The 20543-nt window shown below is 45.2% G+C and overlaps 1 protein-coding gene across 5 annotated transcripts in view; it reads right to left on the reverse strand.

Annotated features, from left to right (window-relative positions):
- LOC107380890 (FERM, ARHGEF and pleckstrin domain-containing protein 1) overlaps window positions 1-20543 on the reverse strand; it is a 51747-nt gene that overhangs the window by 8178 nt on the left and 23026 nt on the right. For 4 of the 5 annotated variants that reach the window (XM_054743040.2, XM_054743043.2, XM_054743042.2 and 1 more), the window contains exons 3-13: window positions 14762-14866; window positions 14277-14319; window positions 14089-14167; window positions 11926-12023; window positions 11067-11181; window positions 7888-8035; window positions 5197-5292; window positions 4960-5126; window positions 2656-2724; window positions 2491-2566; window positions 2223-2394 (exon numbers count right to left, since the gene is read on the reverse strand). In XM_054743040.2, the coding sequence (XP_054599015.1) occupies window positions 2223-2394; window positions 2491-2566; window positions 2656-2724; window positions 4960-5126; window positions 5197-5292; window positions 7888-8035; window positions 11067-11181; window positions 11926-12023; window positions 14089-14167; window positions 14277-14319; window positions 14762-14866 (1168 nt within the window). The remainder of the gene's footprint in view (window positions 1-2222; window positions 2395-2490; window positions 2567-2655; window positions 2725-4959; window positions 5127-5196; window positions 5293-7887; window positions 8036-11066; window positions 11182-11925; window positions 12024-14088; window positions 14168-14276; window positions 14320-14761; window positions 14867-20543) is intronic. The other variant, XM_054743041.2, reaches the window with a different exon arrangement.

The following is a 20543-nucleotide window of genomic DNA, read 5'->3' on the forward strand; positions in this document are numbered from 1 at the left end:
GAGCCAAGCAAAGCAGACAGCAATGGATGCGTTAAGGACTGTGGCTGTGATTTACAACAAAAACAAGACGATCTGTTCCTGCCAGTTTCACAGACAAACATCGACTAAAGCCACAGCGACGACTCTCTAGTCTCAAACACAACCCTCTACACCGCCCTACAGACCAACCCAGCATCTCCAGAGGAGACCAACATCAACTACAGGCAGAAAGGGTGTGTAAAACACACACTGAGTTAGCAGAGCAGTCCCACACCATCACACCACCGCCGCCATGCACCACTGTTGGTTCTACCTTGGCTGTACTCACAAGTGTCAGGGAAGACTTGGTAAACCCGTGGGCTTAAATATGATTGGCTCTGGAACCAGGAAGTATGGAGGCGGGACGATAGACAGTAACGACGCCCCTCGTTTCAAAAGGAGACAAAGTGAGCACCCCCCAGCTGGCTGAGAAGGTTGAAGGTAACCATCCCTCCACCATGACGACGACATTAGACTCTTCTGGGTTTACTTGGCTGATTATTTCTTACATATCGCTGCTTTAGGTGACAAAAAGGCAGAGATCTATCAGGGGAAACGGCTCGTTCACATCAGACTGGTGATTTAATACATCTATAATCTACAAACAGTGAACAACTCCAGTCCATTTTCCTGCTTTTCAACTTCGTAACTTTGCAGAAGAACACCTCGATTGCACAACACATAGTCAGGTTAATAAAGTTTTTCTTGAAAGGCTACAAACACAAACACTAAGCAAATAATGCCACCAAAAGGCCAAACCTTCTGCTTAACCTGGACCAAACCACCTGCAACACATCTGGATTCTTGCCAGACACGGACGTCCTCGACAGCAACAGTAGTACAAACGCCAAGTGTCCCTCCAGGTTGGTATCTACACGAGTTTATAAAGTTATGGCACGTGTGAAGGAAGTTTTTTGCATTTCTGCTATTTACAACAGTAAAAACCTGATTTCATCTAAAGTTAGGAGGTAAAAAACGCATTTCTATCAAAACTGTTGAAAAGCCTCAGCAGCTAAACACGCGACCTTCGACCTCTTCCTCGTTAAAGTGGTAGCACCCTCCCTCCTCCTCATCGTTCCCATCCTCCAGCTGCAGACTCCCAAACGAGAGTTTGCTCCGCAGCAGCGAGGTGGAGTTCACGACGTTGGAGTTCGCAGAGCTGAAGGAGCTGACAGCGGCCGGGTTGCCGTATGTTAGCGGCTGACTGTACGCGCTGCCGCCGGTGTCGGACTCGGTGTCGCTGGTGTCGGTGCCGCTGCTGGTGGACCCATCTATCATCTGAACCGGCTGGTTTAAGTTGCTCTGGTTGTTTCTGGGCTTCCCCTGACGGCCAAACAACCGCTGCACGGTGTTGGAGCGCGCCTGCCCTGGAACCACAAGGTTACCATGGTTACCATTCGTTACCATGGGTTTCCGCTCCATAGGGGCGGAACAGGGGGCTTGGGTTTGGAACCCGGGGCGATACAGGTCACTGTGGTGGACCGGGGTGGACGTCAGCTGGCTGAGGATGAACGGGTCGGTGTCGGACCGATTCCTCATGTTGTTGTTGTTGTACGGATTGGCAAAATGTGGCGGGGTGTGGTTTGAGATGATAGGGGAGTAGCTGCCATATTGGTTTAGGGGACGGGATGATGAGGGTGGTTCCACTGCAACAACGCCGGGTCGTTTACTGAAATAATGACCGCCGTCATCCCACCGGGACGTGGATCGTGGTTGGTGGGAATCGTTGGTGACCTCAGCGTGACTGAGGGAGTTGGTACGCGGGTGGAAGCTGCTGATCACCGGGCTGGAGCACTGGCTACGGGTTCCGGTCCCAAGCGGCCGGCCCAGCGCGCCCCCCCGCTTGTCCCGGTCCTGGAAGATCTCCTCCAGCAGCGTGCTGTGGAGGGGAACGCGGCCCTGGAAGGAGCTGACATCTGACTGAACCTGAGGATGGGCTAGCTCCAGGTCCAGAACCTTCCTGCCCCCCTGCTGCATCACTCCCTGGTGATTGGTGTGATAGAACCCATTTACGGCCCCGAACAGACTCCCGGCGCCACGCCCTGCTCTACCCTCACACCCGTATGACTCGTCCTCGGTGCTGTTGGCGCCATGGCCCCTGGGGGCCCGGCTGCTCTTGGTCACGTCACATTCACTGTCTATGTCGCTGCAGTCTATGTAAGGGATAGAGGAGCTGCTGCCTCTGTTAGCGCTGCAGGTTGGACCTGGGTTCAGGAGCTGCTGGCTTGCGTGGTTCTGCTGGGCGGAGCCTGAGCCAACTGTGTTGTCATGGAAACCGTTGGTAGGAGGGGCGACGTCCTCTGAGCCAGTAGATTTAACCTCCTGGCCCAGGCGGACTGAGTCCAGTTGGTCTGCTAGGAGCGCCGAAGCAATGTTCTGCAATTATACCACAGAAGAAGAAAGCAGTTATTTACGTTTAGCTAAATTGTTGTTTACAGCTTCAGAAAAACAAACAAAGAGCAGAAGATCCACCTCTTTTGGCTCATGGGATCTCCAGGAAGTAGACTGGGGGGTCACGCTACTGTTGGACAGAATCTTACTGTGTTTCCTGTGAAGACGGCAGGAGGTTAAAGCACCTGCAAGTAATGATCTGACTCAAAAAGTAATCTGATTACTTCAGGTCTGAAGAAGTCTCACCTCTCAAAAGGAACTCTCTTCAGTTCCGAGTCTTTCAGGTGGTCGAAGACCTGCTTCTGGGTTCGACCACTAAAAAACACACCAACACAGACTGTTGAGTCAGTCAGGATAAGATCCGAGTCAGTCAAAACAGTTGAGTCAGTCAGGATACGATCCGAGTCAGTCGAAACAGTTGAGTCAGTCAGGAAAAGATCCGAGTCAGTCGAGACGAAGACACTTGGGTCAGTCAGGAAAAGATTTGAGTCAGTCTAGACCAGGGGTGTCGAACTCAAACTCACACGGAGCCGAAATGAAACTCTGGGACGGAGTCGAGGGCCAAACTTAATATTTTTTGAAAAAGTGACGGCAAATTTGCACATTTTCTTTATCAACATTTATGCAATTTTGAACCTTTAAATTTGGAAACAAACTTATTTCTGCATTAACACTGAATGTGGAAAAACCAAATTACACACGAGCAAGTCAGTTTTAAATAAAAGGCATCAGTGGTATTCATTACTTGTGGTATAATCAGCATTTTATAAATCCATTCAGGATTTATGTTTTCATGTTGTTTGTTCATTTTTCTCATTTTTTATTCTTCTTTTTTTCTCCTGTAATAAGTGTCATCGCTGCTGTGACGTCTAGCTTTCCCCACTGAGGAACAATAAAGGGATTTTCTATTCTATTCATCTATCTGCAGCCTTTCCACTTCCTGTTTACTGTAGGTTAAATCTTTTCTCACGGGCCAACAACAAAATAAAAATATCATTTTATCTTAAATGAAAATGCAACATCTCACCTGTTAACTTTCATGTTTTGGAGCAGAAAAAGAGCAGAAAACCAACATATTGAAAGCTCAGTTTGCTCCACTGGTTTACTGTGATGCTCACCTGTTCCAGCCAGATACCTGCATCATGGGGTTGATCTGGGCTGAGGAGGAGACTCCTGTTGTTTTGTTCATCTTCATCATAATAACGACAACATTAGATGACAACAGGTGCTCACATAGGTTTGTGCTGATGAACATGTCTGAGCAGCTCGACCGCGTTGTTGTGTGTCGGGGAGGAAACACAACCACAGAGTCGTGCTGGTTTGAGCGTGTCGCTGCTCGCTGGAGTTATATCAGCTCTGTCTGGACGATAGTTGGAAAACTTTCTCTTTCAGTCGTGAACACATTACTGAGCGGCTAGAATCTCTGTTTCTGGGCTTCAACGTCAGAAAATAGCTGAGTGAACTCGGCGCTGAGTGAGAAGAGTGTAGTTTGTCAGAGATAGCGGAGTTGCAGATACCGGCAGCAGGAGCTGGGAAAACACAAAGGAGGGGACACGTCGGCTCTGCGCTGACGCCGCAAAGCATCATGGGAGTTGAAGTCTTTGCGGTAAAATTGGCCAGCGGGCCAGTTTTAATATATTTTTGATATTTATCTCGCGGGCCACATAAAAATGCTCCGCGGGCCGCATCTGGCCCGCGGGCCTTGTGTCTGACACATGTGGTCTAGACAAAGACAGATGAGTCAGTCAGGAAAAGATCCGAGTCAGTCTAGACGAAAGACGCTTGGGTCAGTCAGGAAAAGATCAGAGTCAGTTGAGACGAAGACAGTTGAGTCAGTAGGGATGAAGACTGTTCATAAGTGGTCAGACTGTGATGGTATTGTGGAGCAATCGTGATTTTCACAAAAGATTAGGCGATGGCCTAATGAGGGTGTGGGGACGGTTTCTGCGCTGCCACAGTTAACTTGTTATTTATTGCATTTGAAGCCATGCTCCTATTTCACAAGTCGCTCCTAAATGTGTCTGTGCTCCACAGTCCCCCTGAACTGTCTTGTGATCTGTGCTCCAGACCTAACAAAGAGAAGCTCCCGGAGCTTTGCATCACTCCAGTTAATTGTCTCAGCTCATTCTGGCTACAGAAGCTGAACTTATGCCCGTCTTTACTTTCATTTTCAATACAGTTGCCAGCCAGTGCTCAGCGTACAATCCACACCTGATCGAGACATCACCCGCTGTCGTGCCAAAGCAGAATTTTCCTTCATGAGTCTGGCTTTGTGGGAATATTACTGCCAAGCTTGGCAGCATGAAAGCCAAAATTCCAGCATCGCTATGCCATCACGGCAAGTTCATAAGACACAACGTATCGATGCTGATTTCCCGGTATGATGTCTTAATGGGTCAGCCAGGACAAAGACCTGACTCTAGGGTTAGGTCTTGGGTAACTAACATAACCTCTGGAGCTCATGAAAGTAAAGGCGCTCGCATCAACTGTGTCCACAATAAGCAGTTCAGTGATTGGATCTGACAGAAGAGGTGTTCTTTGGCAGCTCACCTGAAACGGAATGAGGACCCCCTGGTGAAGATGATAGGTTTGGGTTTAGGCTTAGGCTCTTCAAAGAGCCTGAAGAAGGCGTGATATTCCACACAGATCTTCCAGAATATCTTGCAGCAGTCCCTGCTGGCCATGGCAAACTCCAGCGTGTCGTGATGGGAATTCTGCTAGAAGACGAGGAGGGACAAATTAACTCTGATGAAAGAAAACCCATAGGACAAAAGAACTCAGACTTACACCGGGGTCGGATCTCAGCTTGATCAGAAAGCGTTTTCGTTTGAAGCTCAGTTTCCGGATCTTGGACCAATTGAAGGCGTTTATTTTTGTGTAGCCCTAAAAAGGAGAAAGCATCAGCATAAAAACCACAAACATACGTGCACGCGTGACCTGCAGACACACACGTGTGACCTGCAGACACATACGTGCACGTGTAACCTGCAGACACATACGTGCACGTGTAACCTGCAGACACACACTTGCACATGTGACCTGCAGACACATTTGTGCACGAGTGACCTGCAGACACATATGCGCACGTGTGACCTGGAGACACATAGGCGCACGCGTGACCTGGAGACACATACGTGCACATGTGACCTGCAGACACATACGTGGACATGTGACCTGCAGACACATTTGTGCACGCGTGACCTGTAGACACATACGCGCACGCGTGACCTGCAGACACATACGTGGACATGTGACCTGCAGACACATTTGTGCACGCGTGACCTGTAGACACATACACGCACGCGTGACCTGCAGACACATACACGCACGCGTGACCTGCAGACACATACACGCACGCGTGACCTGCAGACACATACACGCACGCGTGACCTGCAGACACATACACGCACGCGTGACCTGCAGACACATACACGCACGCGTGACCTGCAGACACATACGTGCACGCGTGACCTGCAGACACATACGTGCACATGTGACCTGCATCATACGTGCACATGTGACCTGCATACACATACGTGCACGCGTGACCTGCAGACACATACGTGCACGTGTGACCTGCAGACACATACGTGCACGTGTGACCTGCAGACACATTTGTGCACGTGTGACCTGCAGACACATTTGTGCACGTGTGACCTGCAGACACATTTGTGCACGCGTGACCTGCAGACACATACGTGCACGCGTGACCTGCAGACACATACGTGCACGCGTGACCTGCAGACACATACGTGCACGCGTGACCTGCAGACACATACGTGCACGCGTGACCAGCAGACACATACGTGTACGTGTGACCTGCAGACACATACGTGCACGTGTGAACTGCAGACACATACGTGCACGTGTGACCTGCAGACACATACGTGCACATGTGACCTGCAGACACATACGTGCACGCGTGACCTGCAGACACATACGTGCACGAGTGACCTGCAGACACATACATGCACGCGTGACCTGCAGACACATACGTGCACGTGTGAACTGCAGACACATACGTGCACATATGACCTGCAGACACATACGTGCACATATGACCTGCAGACACATACGTGCACATATGACCTGCACACACATACGTGCACATATGACCTGCACACACATACGTGCACATATGACCTGCAGGCACATACGTGCACGTGTGAACTGCAGACACATACGTGCACATATGACCTGCAGACACATACGTGCACATATGACCTGCAGACACATACGTGCACATATGACCTGCAGACACATACGTGCACATATGACCTGCAGACACATACGTGCACATATGACCTGCAGACACATACATGCACATATGACCTGCACACACATACATGCACATATGACCTGCAGGCACATACATGCACATATGACCTGCAGGCACATATGTGCACGTGTGACCTGCATACACATACGTGCATGTATGACCTGGTTTTCAAATGTTCCCAGAAGACCTTCAGGTTTCGGGTTAGGCCTGATTCATGCTTCTCCGTCTGCGTCAGTGCGGAGACACGCAACATCCTTGCGGGCCTGTCGGAGAGCTCTGCAAGGACGGACGGAGTCGAGCTCTCTTTTCTAAACATCCGTCAGTCGAGACGGAGAACAAAAGCTTGTGATTGGTCAGGACGCCGCTGTCGTCTACACCGCCGCCATTGCGCCCTCAAAAACATAAAGAGAGCCGAGGATAACTAGCGGCAGACACGAAGAAGCTTGAAGAAGACCTCGCGAAAAAACTCTAAAAACATGAACGTTTAATTCCCTGTGACGGGAGGAGTGAAAAGATGCGCAGCAAGCGTTTTATTTGTGGACGGAAAACGTGGGTTTAGAGGTGACAAGCGCATGAAGAGGTGGGAGAATGAGAGACAAATATGTCCGTGTTAAAAGTCTCTTATATACACAAAAAACACAATATAAACACACTATCTTGGACCGATACATGACAGGATACCACAGAACAGCGCTACGCCCTCTGTGCTCCTGGCAGGGAATTGCTTTGCAACACTCTCCAGGAGACGGAGAAGTATGAGAGCAAAACGCTTCCGTCAATCCGTGCGTGTCTGTCCCTTGCGGAGCTGACGGAGAAGCATGAACCAGGCTTTAGTCATGAGCAGTTGGAGACAACACAAGACAGCCTTCAAGGAAAATATTCCAGGAATGTACAGCTCGTTACAGCCGGATCAAGCCCGAGTTCCGGCCTTGTAAATGTCTCCAGACTGGATTTATAGTTTAAATTACTCAACTTTCTTTTTTTTTAAAGACAAACATTTGCTGGTTTAGAGATGTTTATGTTTATCTCATACCTGGACTTATAGTTTACCAATCAGAGACAAGATCCTCTCAGTTGGAAGAGAGGAAACTCATGACTGATCTGGTTTTAGCTAAATAAAACAACTCGGCTCATGCAGGACCTAAATGTCTAAACTGACATGTATGCCAGGGTGTGAATATGGTTTTTAAAGGGGATACCTGGAAGACCAGGACCCCGGTGTGCGCCACGGCCAGGCTGAGTTTGGTGCCCTCTCGGTCCTTGGCAGGATGCAGACGCACGCCGTACATCTCCAGCCGCCGGGCGATTTCCAGCAGCTGATAGTCAGATTCAGCTGGAGTCTGTCCGCTGTGGAGGACAGATTTCAATCAGGGACACTTGCACCAAAAAGACGTTCTACACCACTACAGGACCGCTGTTCTACACCAGAGGGGGAGAAACCTGCCCACAAGGAGCTCTTTCCCTTTCAAATTCAGGAACAACTTCCTGTTTCCTGTATGAGCTGCTGAATTAGCCACTTCCTTCCTGTGCCGGCCGAGGGGAAGATGAAAGATATACGGACCAGATGTTTGTTTTCCAGTGGTGTGTGTGTTTATTAACAGCATCCTGACACCTCAGCTCAGATGTGTTCTACATGCTTTGCTGATCTTCACCAGCCTTTCTGCAGTAAACACAGCAGATTTGGAACCAAACACACAAATCTAATTTAGACATCTGAAGGAAAACAGCACTAATGCTCACAAAAACACAAACTGGACTTCGACCAAACGGTCCAAACAAGGTCAAAAAGTCAAGTTTTGAGTCAAAACTTCCTGTTTGCTTGGAGGCATGTTTGTAATAGGGATGGAGAGATTCACCGCTCTGAACTGGTGGTTCGTTCATAACGTTAGCGATGCGACTGCACCGGTAGCTTCAGGTTGCATCGGTTATAACTGACGGCTATATCGCGATGCATCTTTCTACGCGCGTCTCTCGTCGATAAAAACAATGGTTAGATCGATTACCTCATAGTTTACCTGCTATGGCTTCGTTTTTTGAGGGGCATTGAACAAATCATCCATTTCTTAGCAGAAGCTTGGTGGTGAGCACTGCACAGCTGTGGTTGGACGGTATTGGGACAATATTAACAGACGTACGTGCTTCCTGTACTTGCCGAAATAAAATAAACCTCTCCGTGACATGATCTCTGGTTTGTGCAGCAGCAGTATTCTTACAGATCTGCACACCTGAAGCTTTGTGTGAGGTAATTTAAGATAATCGCTTATTGTTGTGACATTTGTGCAGAACTAAAACACTCCAGACAGAATGACACTTTGCCCTTACGAGTGGTCCAGAGAAGTCCAGTAAACAGCTGATATAAACTCACGTCTCCCTGCTTCTCCAGTAGGAACAGTAACAACAGGCTACAGCAGCAGGTAAGTTACAATTCCATTATTAGTGAATATTTTGTGTTAAGTGATTTTAATAAGTCTTGACTGCTTTACAGTAATGAATGAATCAACATAATAGTTTATTCTTGAAATGCCTTGTTACAGATCTTAAATATACCAAATGAGTTTACTTGATTCAATAATGATTTATTATCAGTTATTTGGGATGTAAGAAAATATCGAAAAGGCAATATATCGTGACATTTTTCCCTGCAATATTATATAGATATTTGAAAGCTGTGTATCCAGTTTTTGGAAGAATTAACATGCAAACATTTGTGCATTTTCTTTTCCTTTGGTGCAACTCAAACTCCAACCGCTAGTTGGCAGCAGTGTGCAATGGGTTCTGTTTTTGCCATTAAAATGCATATCCCTGTTATGGTGCAGATTCCTCATGTTCCATATCAGTTTGGACTGTTTTTTGGGTTTTCCTACAATAAATTCAGTCTAAAAATTGCTAATATTGTCTGACTGAATGTACCACAATATATTAAAATGTATAACATCACTGATGAAGTGCATTTGTTTTCATTTTGAATTTATTGATTAATCGAGAAAAAAAAAGAGGATCTAATACATCCCTCACAGAGAGGGAAAACATTGTGATGATGCCTTAAAAACCAGATGTGGGCATGTAAATTATTTTTAATGTGTTGAACCGTTTCAAATCGCATCATGAATTGTATCAAATCAAAGATCAATTCCAAATCGTTATTGAACCGTGAACAGGGAGGAATCGTATCGGCAGAGGGTTCACCGTATTGTTAATGTATCAAATCGCTGGGAGTGTGTAGAAAATGCGTATCTAACAGTCAGATTCAGATCCTTAGTCTGTGACTTCGTAGGTCCAAGAAAGCTGTGTGTACTGACTTTCATCCCTTGGGGGGGTCTGTTGAGACACTTTTCTTATGCCCTTACCTACCTCACCCTTAAGTAAATCTGACCAAGGCGGATCTGGATCTGAGAGTGTGTTCAGGTCAATTCACCCTAACCATCCAAATAATAATTTTACTCATTTTTCCACAGCTTTTATCCCAAACATAGATGTTTTATGTAGGTAAGAATATCAGGACCCCCAGTAGGACCACCTCTAGAACTAAAACTAGGACCAGTAGTAATAACACCAGTAGGACCACCTCTAGAACTAAAACTAGGACCAGTAGTAATAACACCAGTAGAACCACCTCTAGAACTAAAACTAGGACCAGTAGGGAGAACACCAGTAGAACCATCTCTAGAACTACAACTAGGACCAGTAGTAAGAACACCAGTAGGACCACCTCTAGAACTAAAACTAGGACCAGTAGTAATAACACCAGTAGAACCACCTCTGGAACGAAAACTAGGACCAGTAGTAAGAACACCAGTAGGACCACCTCTAGAACTAAAACTAGGACCAGTAGTAATAACACCAGTAGAACCACCTCTAGAACTAAAACTAGGACCAGTAGGGAGAACACCAGTAGAACCATCTCTAGAACTACAACTAGGACCAGTAGTAATAACACCAGTAGAACCACCTCTAGAACTAAAACTAGGACCAGTAGTAGGAACACCAGTAGGACCACCTCTAGAACTAAAACTAGGACCAGTAGTAATAACACCAGTAGAACCACCTCTAGAACTAAAACTAGGACCAGTAGGGAGAACACCAGTAGAACCATCTCTAGAACTACAACTAGGACCAGTAGTAATAACACCAGTAGGACCACCTCTAGAACTAAAACTAGGACCAGTAGTAATAACACCAGTAGAACCACCTCTAGAACTAAAACTAGGACCAGTAGTAAGAACACCAGTAGGACCACCTCTAGAACTAAAACTAGGACCAGTATTAATAACACCAGTAGAACCACCTCTAGAACTACAAGTAGGACCAGTAGTAAGAACAACAGTAGAATCACTATCATGACCACCAGCAGAACCCCAAAAAGGAAAATCCTACTCACACATGCTTGCGGTGGCAGTCTATAATCAAGTCTCTGATGGCGTCCTGGTCCGGTAGGTACTTGTTGTGGAGGAGATGCTGCCAGCTCTGTGTCTCATCAAAGTCTCCAATCTCAGCTAGTGGGAAGAGACAAGGGAAAGACATTTATTCCAGATGTACAAGGATCAGGTTTTGGCAACTGTCCAGCACCAGCAATAACAACCCTACACATACACAGTTGCCGTGACAACTGCCCACCACTGCCAGGAAGACTAAATCTCAAAACTGGACTCCATATTGAGTTGCAGAAGGACAAATTCTGTAAGATAAGTGTGGAGGAACGGCAGGAGGGAAGCTTAGATATTATAGACCCTTAATGGATAAACCTTTAATAATTAATTGAGTTAATTATGAGGTCAGCTCATATGGACTAACTCTACCAGTGACTCAGCAGGTTCAGTGTTTGCTCAAATCTGAATAAGGTGGTTTAAAATAATGTAATTCATTATTTAACAGGCTGTGATTTACTGAAGTTCTTAGCTGTATAGATGCTGAGGATGGTGTTCCACCAGGACGTGTTCTCAGTCCTGCTAAAATGTATTTAATGTATTCATTTTGGTAAGGAAGTGTTCTACAGAAGTCAGGTAAAACAAAAAAGAGCTGATGTGTGGAGACAGACACACCTCCAGTATCTGTTCCAGATATAACAGCATTAAATGAACTTTTACAACGATAGAGTTTTTATACATCTAAATGCAAAAAGCATGAATTAATGTAAATAATTTGGATGTAACCAAGTGGTTTGTTTACAGATTATTGCCCCACATTAAAGATTATCCTAAGGATTATATAACTGTGCTGTTACTCAGAGTGGTACTTACACTGAATGATGTGTGAAACCATGAGAGCAGCACTGGTGTCGTTGCAAATCAAACGGCCACAGGCCAGGTCGCGTTTGATCTGCAGGGCAAACAAATACCTGGGGTGGGGGGTGGGGGGAGACAGGGAACGGCCATGTTAAGATGGGGTTTTTGTTAAATATATATTTATACAGGTAAAAATAATATTTATGGCAGGTTCACTTCAACCACACCAAAGGCTCCTGGCTCGTTTCAGTGTCTAAACACAGCAGCTTTAACACATGCAGGATTAAATCTCAGAGTTAACGAGGCTTCTCTAATTATGGGGTTTAATTTAAGCCTGGAGCCGAGCTGGTGCAATGTTTTAGCTCTGAAGAAAGCCGAGATGCTTAAAATATTAAAGGTTTTAACATGAAAAATCCTCACATTAAACAGAAATGTTATGGCTCTGATGTGAAGGTGTGGAGAATCAACATTAGGAAACAAACAGTTTTTTTTACTTTCATCTAACGGTTAAACCCTCAATTGCTTTTACGTTTTAAAAGTCACACCAGGCACAGAGGGCAGAACAAGAGTAAGACACAGTGGCAGCGTATGGCTGTAACATGATCAGTGTGTGTGTGTGCAATCGGTAGTTTAAATAGTTGGGAGGAAACATCTTCTAAACAGGCCCAAACACTTTTCTCTTGGTGATCCACGGGGATTTTAGCTAGAGCTAGTTTTAATTACTATTAAACAGCTCATTGCTGCCCCCTGCTGACATGAACAAACTCTTGGTGGGATTTCTCAAATTACATGTAATACATGTAATATAATTGCGATCTGTGTGTGTTTTTAATGTATTACATGTACATAAAATACATATAATACATGTATATTATATATATTACATATAATAAATATATATGTATAATACATGTATTGTACTATTATACATGTAATATATATATAATACATGTATTATATGTATTACATACAATAAATGTATATTATATGTATTCCATGTATTAGATATAATAAATATCTGTATAACACATGTATTGTATTATACATGCACATGCATTATATGTAATACATGTATTACATATAATAAATGTATCTGTATAATACATTTAATACATATACATATAATACATGTATTATATGTATTAAATATAGTACATGTAATATATATTACAAGTATTATATGTAATATATGTAATACATTTAATACATGTATTATATGCATACATATATATTATATGTAATACATATATTACATGTATTACATATATTACATGTATTATATGTATTAGATATATTACATATATGTAATACATGTATTATATTACATAATACATGTATTACATGTAATATATGTATTACATGTAATATATGCATTACGTATATTACATATAATACATGTATTACATGCTGCTGCCTGCAGTGATGCCGTCATTGGGGGCTAGCTCTGAAGAAGGTTGCAGGAACGATAGAAATTAAGTAAGGTAAAAAAAAAACTTTCACTTTGTTAAAAAAAAACTTTAAATAGCCACTTTATATTAAATACATTTTAAGTTTAGTATTATCACTTTATATCCATATTTATTAATTGCACTTTATTGTAGTATATTTTGATTTTGAGTGTAAATACCAACTAAATGTTTTCTACCTAAAGGAATAAAATCTAAACATAGCCGCTGTCCTCCATGTTTCTGTCATCAGAGGAGCCAAACAAGGAAACAACAGCCGCCCGCCACTTCCTGTTTGATGAGAAACGCTGCAGGATGACCGGGGATCGGAGTAGTAACACGAGTGTGTGTGTGTGTGTGTGTGTGGGGGGGGGGGGGGTTGCTACTAGTCTCAAGCCAGCCTGGCTGGGAGCCACAAAGCATGATGGGAAGTCCTGAAAGGAGCGAGTCTGGTGGTTGTTTGGATGAAGTGAAGGAGAGCAGACCAGAACCTCTCACTAGCGTCTCGTTTTAGCGTCGACACAATAAACTGTTTTATGGGTCTGGTTCCAAACTCTAAATGTTCCTGAGCAGGAAGCAGGAAGCAGCAGAGGAGCTGACCAGTTATCTTTAGAACATCCAGAAACCATAACTGGTGCTTTCAGCTCCTCATGAAGGCTGGAGAAAAGCCCAGAGCCAGACGAGCGCTCCCACAGCTCCTCTCTGGGTGGGTGGGCGTGGCTCTGAAACCTACCGAGTCAGCTCCTCCATGAGCTGTGTGTGGTCGGGAGGGAAGAACTTCACCACCAAGCGCAGGATGGTGTTCTTGGGCCCTGGAGGGGGTCAAAGAGACAGAAAGTGGAGGCAGAAAACAACCAAAGCTTTGTGCAAACATATTTATTAACAAGAGCGAGTTGTTAGATAAATGATGAAGAGACTCACGTCTGATCTGCTTCAGTGTCGGCTTCAGGAGATCCAGCCACACCTGCAGAGGACAGCAAACCCAGACTCCAGAGTCACATTAGCATTATATAATCAGTGCAGTCGACATCAACCATTTTACTCAAGTCATAGGTACCCTCCACTCTCAGCTGCAGAGTGTAAACAGGAAGTTTGTTACTGCTGACACAGCTCAAGTCTAGTCTGCAAGATGAAAACACAACGCACCCAGCATTTAAGGGTACTTTATCCAAATACTTGTCTTTGTCTAGGACTCTTATTGTGAAAGGCTAATAAAGGAAGTAACGTCTCCACTCAGCTACCGATGTGGTTAAGTTAGAGACTGACTTGATAAACTAATGTAATATTTTACTTTTTATGTTTTTTGACTTCATCAAACTGAATCAGAGGTTTCCATGTGAAAACTGGAGATCATAAGGGGGACAAACACCTAAAAAGGGATTATTGGGTTTCTGTAGAGCCGTTACCATCATCTTCCGGTGGTCCTGGTACTCCAGTCCAAAGTAGTCCCCTTCAGTCAGGTTGAGATGGACACAAACCAGGTCAAACAGGACTTTACCAGGTGAGCGTTGCTGCAGGAAATAAAAACAAACAGTCAGGTCAGCTGCTGCTGGGTATTTACTGGTTCCATCCCATCATGTCCAATAGTCGCCAGCATTACAGGTAGCAGAAGTTTGTTTTTCTGCTCCTCTCACACCAATAAATGGCATGCTTAGTTAGGGTTAGCAACGGACAATCCTGGAAAAACCTCATCCAATCAGTGTGAAGGTCCCGTTCTTAAAGATTGGATCCTGATCCACCTATCAAACTGCCCTCTGACCGGCCATCCCTCTCTGTACACATCTCCCTATTTGCACCAATCACGCGTTCTCGGCTCAGAGCAGCTGGACAGGAAGTGAAACCAGAGCTGGGCTAGCTATTGGCCCTGTGCACGTGACGTCATGCCCATGAGATGTCCCCGTTGCCACGGTGGATGGCTGAAAGACCGTTCACACACGTTGAAACTCCTACGGCCACATTCCACAACCTCTGGACCAGGAGTGGAGCTGGAAGTCAGTAGGAATAGTGCAGCAGGATCCCAACAACGGTGTCTTGGAGCAGAGTTCTGACTGACAAAGGTCTTGGTCAGTGACCAGTTCTAAAATGATCCAGCAGCATTTGCTTCTGTTGCAGGTCAGCAGTCGTGGTTTATCCTCTTTAAGCTTCATTTTATTTGCTTTAGAAAGCATAAAACCTTTATTGTGGGGCAGAAGGAGAGGGAGAACAGACATTCAAGGTAGCTTCAAAGTAGCAGAGCTTACACTTTAGCTGAGCTGCCTCTGTCAGATCCAAAGGGTTTGCAGTTCACTTAAAGCTTCAAGGAGTCAAGAATCCAAAATTCATAGGAAACAAAGGTCCGACAAAATCCACAGAATCCAGAAATGTGTGACGGAAAAAACAGGTTTTAAGAGGAATTAGAGCAGAATGAAGTAAACACATCTGCAGGCTTCTCAACACCAGCGTACTTATTCATATAACTCTAAAAACAACCAAAACCTTCTCTTTTGCCCGCTGGAGTTGTGCTGCTGTCACGCTATCTAGCTAGGCTAACGGGGCTCGTGATGTTTGGCGGGACGATCGGTTCTACCGGCTCCAGGTGAATTTATTGTTAGAATATGTCAAGTATTATTTTAGATGAACAGCCCCAACCAGCCCCTGAAGTTCGTGCATCAGCTGGTCACTGCAGATCTGCAGCAACGAAGAGCTATGCTCACAGGCTCTCCTCACAGTTTCCATGACTTTAATGTTGCTACGTTAGTCAGAAATGCATATCAGACTCAAACGTGTGGCTTAGACCTTCTGCTGCAGCTGTAAACACATTTATCTGTAACCACTGAGGCCACAAAGTTTAACAAAATACAGCTAACCGTGGAATAGTTCCAATAGCTCGGTCCTTGTAGTCGTCTTTGTTCCTCACCGAGTAGAGGACGACATTTTTATGGCGATTTACGACTAAATAACTTAAAACGACAAACTGAACCCAGTTGCTCTCTATGTGGATGGTAATGTGTAGTTACACTGGATTTCTACAACCTTCCTGCAGAGTCTGACCAGAACTCTGGAACCATCTAAGGATCAGGGTCCTGTTGGGTTAGGGTTGGAACAGGAAACACCAACGCACGGAGAACATCCGAGGCTAAAATAACTCCACGGGACTGATGGGTCTTAAGTGCTTCATCTCTTTAAAAGCCCGGTCCACTCTAAATGGTCCGCTACAGAACCGGACCATCAGATAAGGGCTGCTTAGGAGAACAGCCGCTAGGAGATGCTATGCAGGTGAGTTATGGGCTCGACTCATGGGAGGCTACAAATGACCACTATCAGCGAAATTTGTCGCCGTCGCTTTTATTACCTGACACACGGGAGGCGATCCGCGGCAGCGGCCAGCGGCAAAGCCGTCTACGCAGGGTCCGGAATAAAATTTTTTACTCACCGGCCAAGTTGGCTGGTTGATGATGAAAATCTACCGACCAAGCATATTTTTTACCGGCCAAAATTCTAAATGATTTAGATCTACCTAAAGCATGTAATTCTATATTATGTTGATTCCAAACAGAGTGACAAAATAATGAAAACATCAATTAATAAGAAAAACAACTCTTTTGTCATTTTTACTATTTATTTATTTATTTTTAGAGATGTTTTTATGAACTCTTTAATTGAAATCTAGTCAGACTCCTTGTTTTCTCTGTCCATGAAGTCTGGCCTCCTGCTTCTGGCACGGTCTTTGTGCCAAAGCATTACAGCCTCATTTGGGTCATAGTCCTTGATCTCTGGAGAACACAGCTGCAGCATGAGAATATCTGAAAGTGTGTCAGGGCTAGGGTTGTCACGGTAACCGGTGTAGCAGTAAACCCCAGTAAAAAAGTTGACAATAATAATAACAGTCTTGTTTAAAAAAATAATAATTATCTCGGTGGATTACCGTGGCTGCGGTGACCCTTACCAGCCACCGTACCATCTGCTGAAGTTGCCGGCGGCACATGCGCACTTTGTTGTTTACAACCAAAACTTTCTTGAAGCTAAAGCTGAAATAATGGCAGGAGGAGACGGCAGCACTCGGGACATTTATTATCCCTCAAAGAAGACAAAGTCGGAAGAATGGGCATTTTTTGGATATTTGAAGAATGCCGAGGGACAGTTGTCTGTGAAAGGCAGCAGCGCTACGTGGCCATCATAATGTAGCCAGTGTCTCACGACTCCGCCATCTCCAGTTCACCACTTTTCACAAAATCTTCTGGTTGCCACTGGTCCTGGTGGTTTTTCTTCCAGTTCGACGAGTTTTCTTTTGGAAGGCTGGCTGACTCCAGTTAAAAACCGCCACATTTCACCGCTAGTTTTAACACGAAGCTAACTGCTAACTTGATAAACTGATTGAATGGGATATGTGGACATGACGTTGGATGCGGCGTTCACGTTTCGCGTACGTTTGTGTACGTTGCATGCAGGCGGGAGGAGTATCAGACATCCATGGAAGATGACTGATAAACATAACTAATTTGGTGCAAACATTTACTCGCCAGGTGGCAGGTAGAGCTCAAAAATTTACTTGCCAAATGGAGCAATTTGCTCGCATTTGGCGAGTGTTAATTTCGGACCCTGCGTCTACGCGTTCTGTTCCATGGCGAAATCAAAACTTCCGTTGTTTTGTTTGGCTGTGTCAGGTTGGAGGGAATTAAGGTTATTTAAGCGGTTCAGAGTTTAAAAAGCGGTAGATATGATGTTTCACAAGGTGCTGCTAGAGTTATGTGAAATCTTACTTCTGATTTTACTATAAAACAATAATAATCAACTTCTCCTCCATGTTTGCTCAGAGGTGTACGGAGCATCCTGTCCGCTCATTGGTCAGTGAATGAAACCACTGTTGATTGGTCCTCGTCCGAGCGACAGCGATGAAAAGTTGAAAATGTTTCAACTGTCTGGGATCACGTCGCTGGGTCGCCTGTGCACGACACGTGCACGAGCGCAGAATTTCACACGCACGTTTTTCGCGTTTCGCTTAGTAGGAGGGAGACCCACGATTATCGCTTTGTCACGCATGTCTCATTGAAAATGAATGGAGGAGAGGCGATGTCGCCTCCCGTGTGTCGAGCCCATTAGTCATGAAAAACAGAAACAGAAAAAGCACTTTTTTTTTCATAAATAACAGATTCTCCCATAAATATCAGACATTTGAACTTGACTGTTTATGAAGTCAGAAGTCCATCAGATCTAAACATGAATAACTTCCTGAAGCAGCAGCAGATCCCAGCAGAGACCCCTGCTCACAAAGGCCTCTTTCAGCAGCACCATCAATGAGGCTTTTCTTTCCCAGCCAAAGGAAGAAGGCTAGAGATGCCTGCTCTGGTTTTAACTGCTGCTGGGTCTTCAGGAGATGTTCCAACTCCTCTACAGCAGGAGCCGTCTCTGCCAGGGCGTTCCGTTTCAGGCAGACTCAGAATTAGACGTCAGAGAAAACAGCTGATCCATAAAGGCAGCGTCCAGTTTCCCACAGGATAATCATAACCATCAGGGAAACATCTCCACCTCACAAAACTCCTCTTAGACCAGGGGAGACAGTTTAGGAACATCCAGGAACCAGTGAGCCCTGTGTGAAACCACTTCCTGTGTCATAACAGGACAGTCCGTTTAACTCATCACGCTCGTGTTGGGTTTTCTCTGCAGTCCATTTGTCTTTGTTCTCTCCGACAGAAGAAATGTTCCAGGGAGCCGTCCTCTCCAAAGGCACACCCTCCGTGTTCCCAACATCACTGGCCAGCTACAACACACACTTCCTGTCCCGCTGCCACACTCCTTTAGACAGGGCTTGTTCCTAAGCGTGTTCTTCCAGGAGGTTCCAATAACTGCTGTGGAATGTAGGAATCCCACTGGAATGTTTTAACAAGGCAGAGATTCCCATTTGGACCTTCCTGATGAGCTAAAGCTCAGTGTCTGAACAGAAGAGAACCACACAAACAGCTGTCCAGTTCTGGTCGAGTATCCCACGTCGACTACGTCACAGCGAAGCGACAAGGCTGTCCAGTTCCCAAGGATGCTTTAAAAGGGCCCATCATGGTTGCTAGGCAACAGGGAAAAGGATAGACCGTCCAAATTCACATCGAAAGAAAACGATCTTTTATTTAGCACCTTTCAAAATAAAATTCCAGAGGAGCTCCACAAACACAAAAAATTTTAAATATAAAAAAGATTTTTTAATGAGAAAAAAATAAAAACGGTGTTTTAAAAAATGTAAGAAAAGGGAAAATGAGTGGGACAGAGGGAAATCAGTGGATATCGGGAAAGGCGGAATAGGTAGAAAGGGCAGAATAAACAGGGGGTGGCGATCGACGGATAGGTCCAGGAAGGACCCAACCTACGTGGACCTGGTAGGATGCTCCCTCACAAGAACACTGCCCTACATCTGGACACCGCTCAGATCTAGCCAATTTGCTGGAAAAGCCACATCGTTCCATTCCTGCAAGCAGACGTCCTCAAGGCTGTTGTATTGTGTCAGGGAACAGCACCTTGGGCCTCCGCGAGGGTGGTGATGATGGCTCCATTTGGACCAGCATCTGAACTGGTCTGTGCTCGGTACGGATCTCTGATCTGTAATGGTTGAACTCCACACACTAGCTACGTTTACATGGGTGCAAGTAAGGAGTGAACGCCCCATCAGCTCTAAAATTTTTCATGTAAACAAGTCAATCAGAATATTCTGATCGATACGGCTCGATCGGAATGACATTCCATTCTGAACGAGAGACAGGGTTTTGTCCGATGATCATTTCGATTGACGTCCATGTACACACTCATTCGGATTGCTGGAGTAAAATAATGCCCACTGTGCATGTGTGCACCTTCGGCGTGACGTCCTTCTGCCTTTGCAGCCGCTCAGGATAAGTCTGAGGAGCGGAAGGACGATGTGAGCGGTGATCATCGGTAAGTTTATCCTGCTCTCCTCTCCCGTGGCGGATGAGCAGGAGCAGTCAAAACACAGACCCTAGCATGCTCTGTCACTAAGCCGTCCCCTCTCACACCTAAACAGACAGCAGTGTGACTTAATCAAGGTGTTGCAGCAAGGAGGGGTGGAAGAAACTGTCCCAAAACAAGGTTACAGTACTTCACCAGTGTGGTGATATTTTCATTTTCTCCTCAAGTTTGACAAACAACAAACGACGGTGGTTAGCAACAGAGAATCGACATAAAAACAAGTCTGGTAACGCATCCAAC

Source organism: Nothobranchius furzeri, chromosome 14, assembly GCF_043380555.1.
Source record: "Nothobranchius furzeri strain GRZ-AD chromosome 14, NfurGRZ-RIMD1, whole genome shotgun sequence".
NCBI lineage: Eukaryota > Metazoa > Chordata > Actinopteri > Cyprinodontiformes > Nothobranchiidae > Nothobranchius > Nothobranchius furzeri.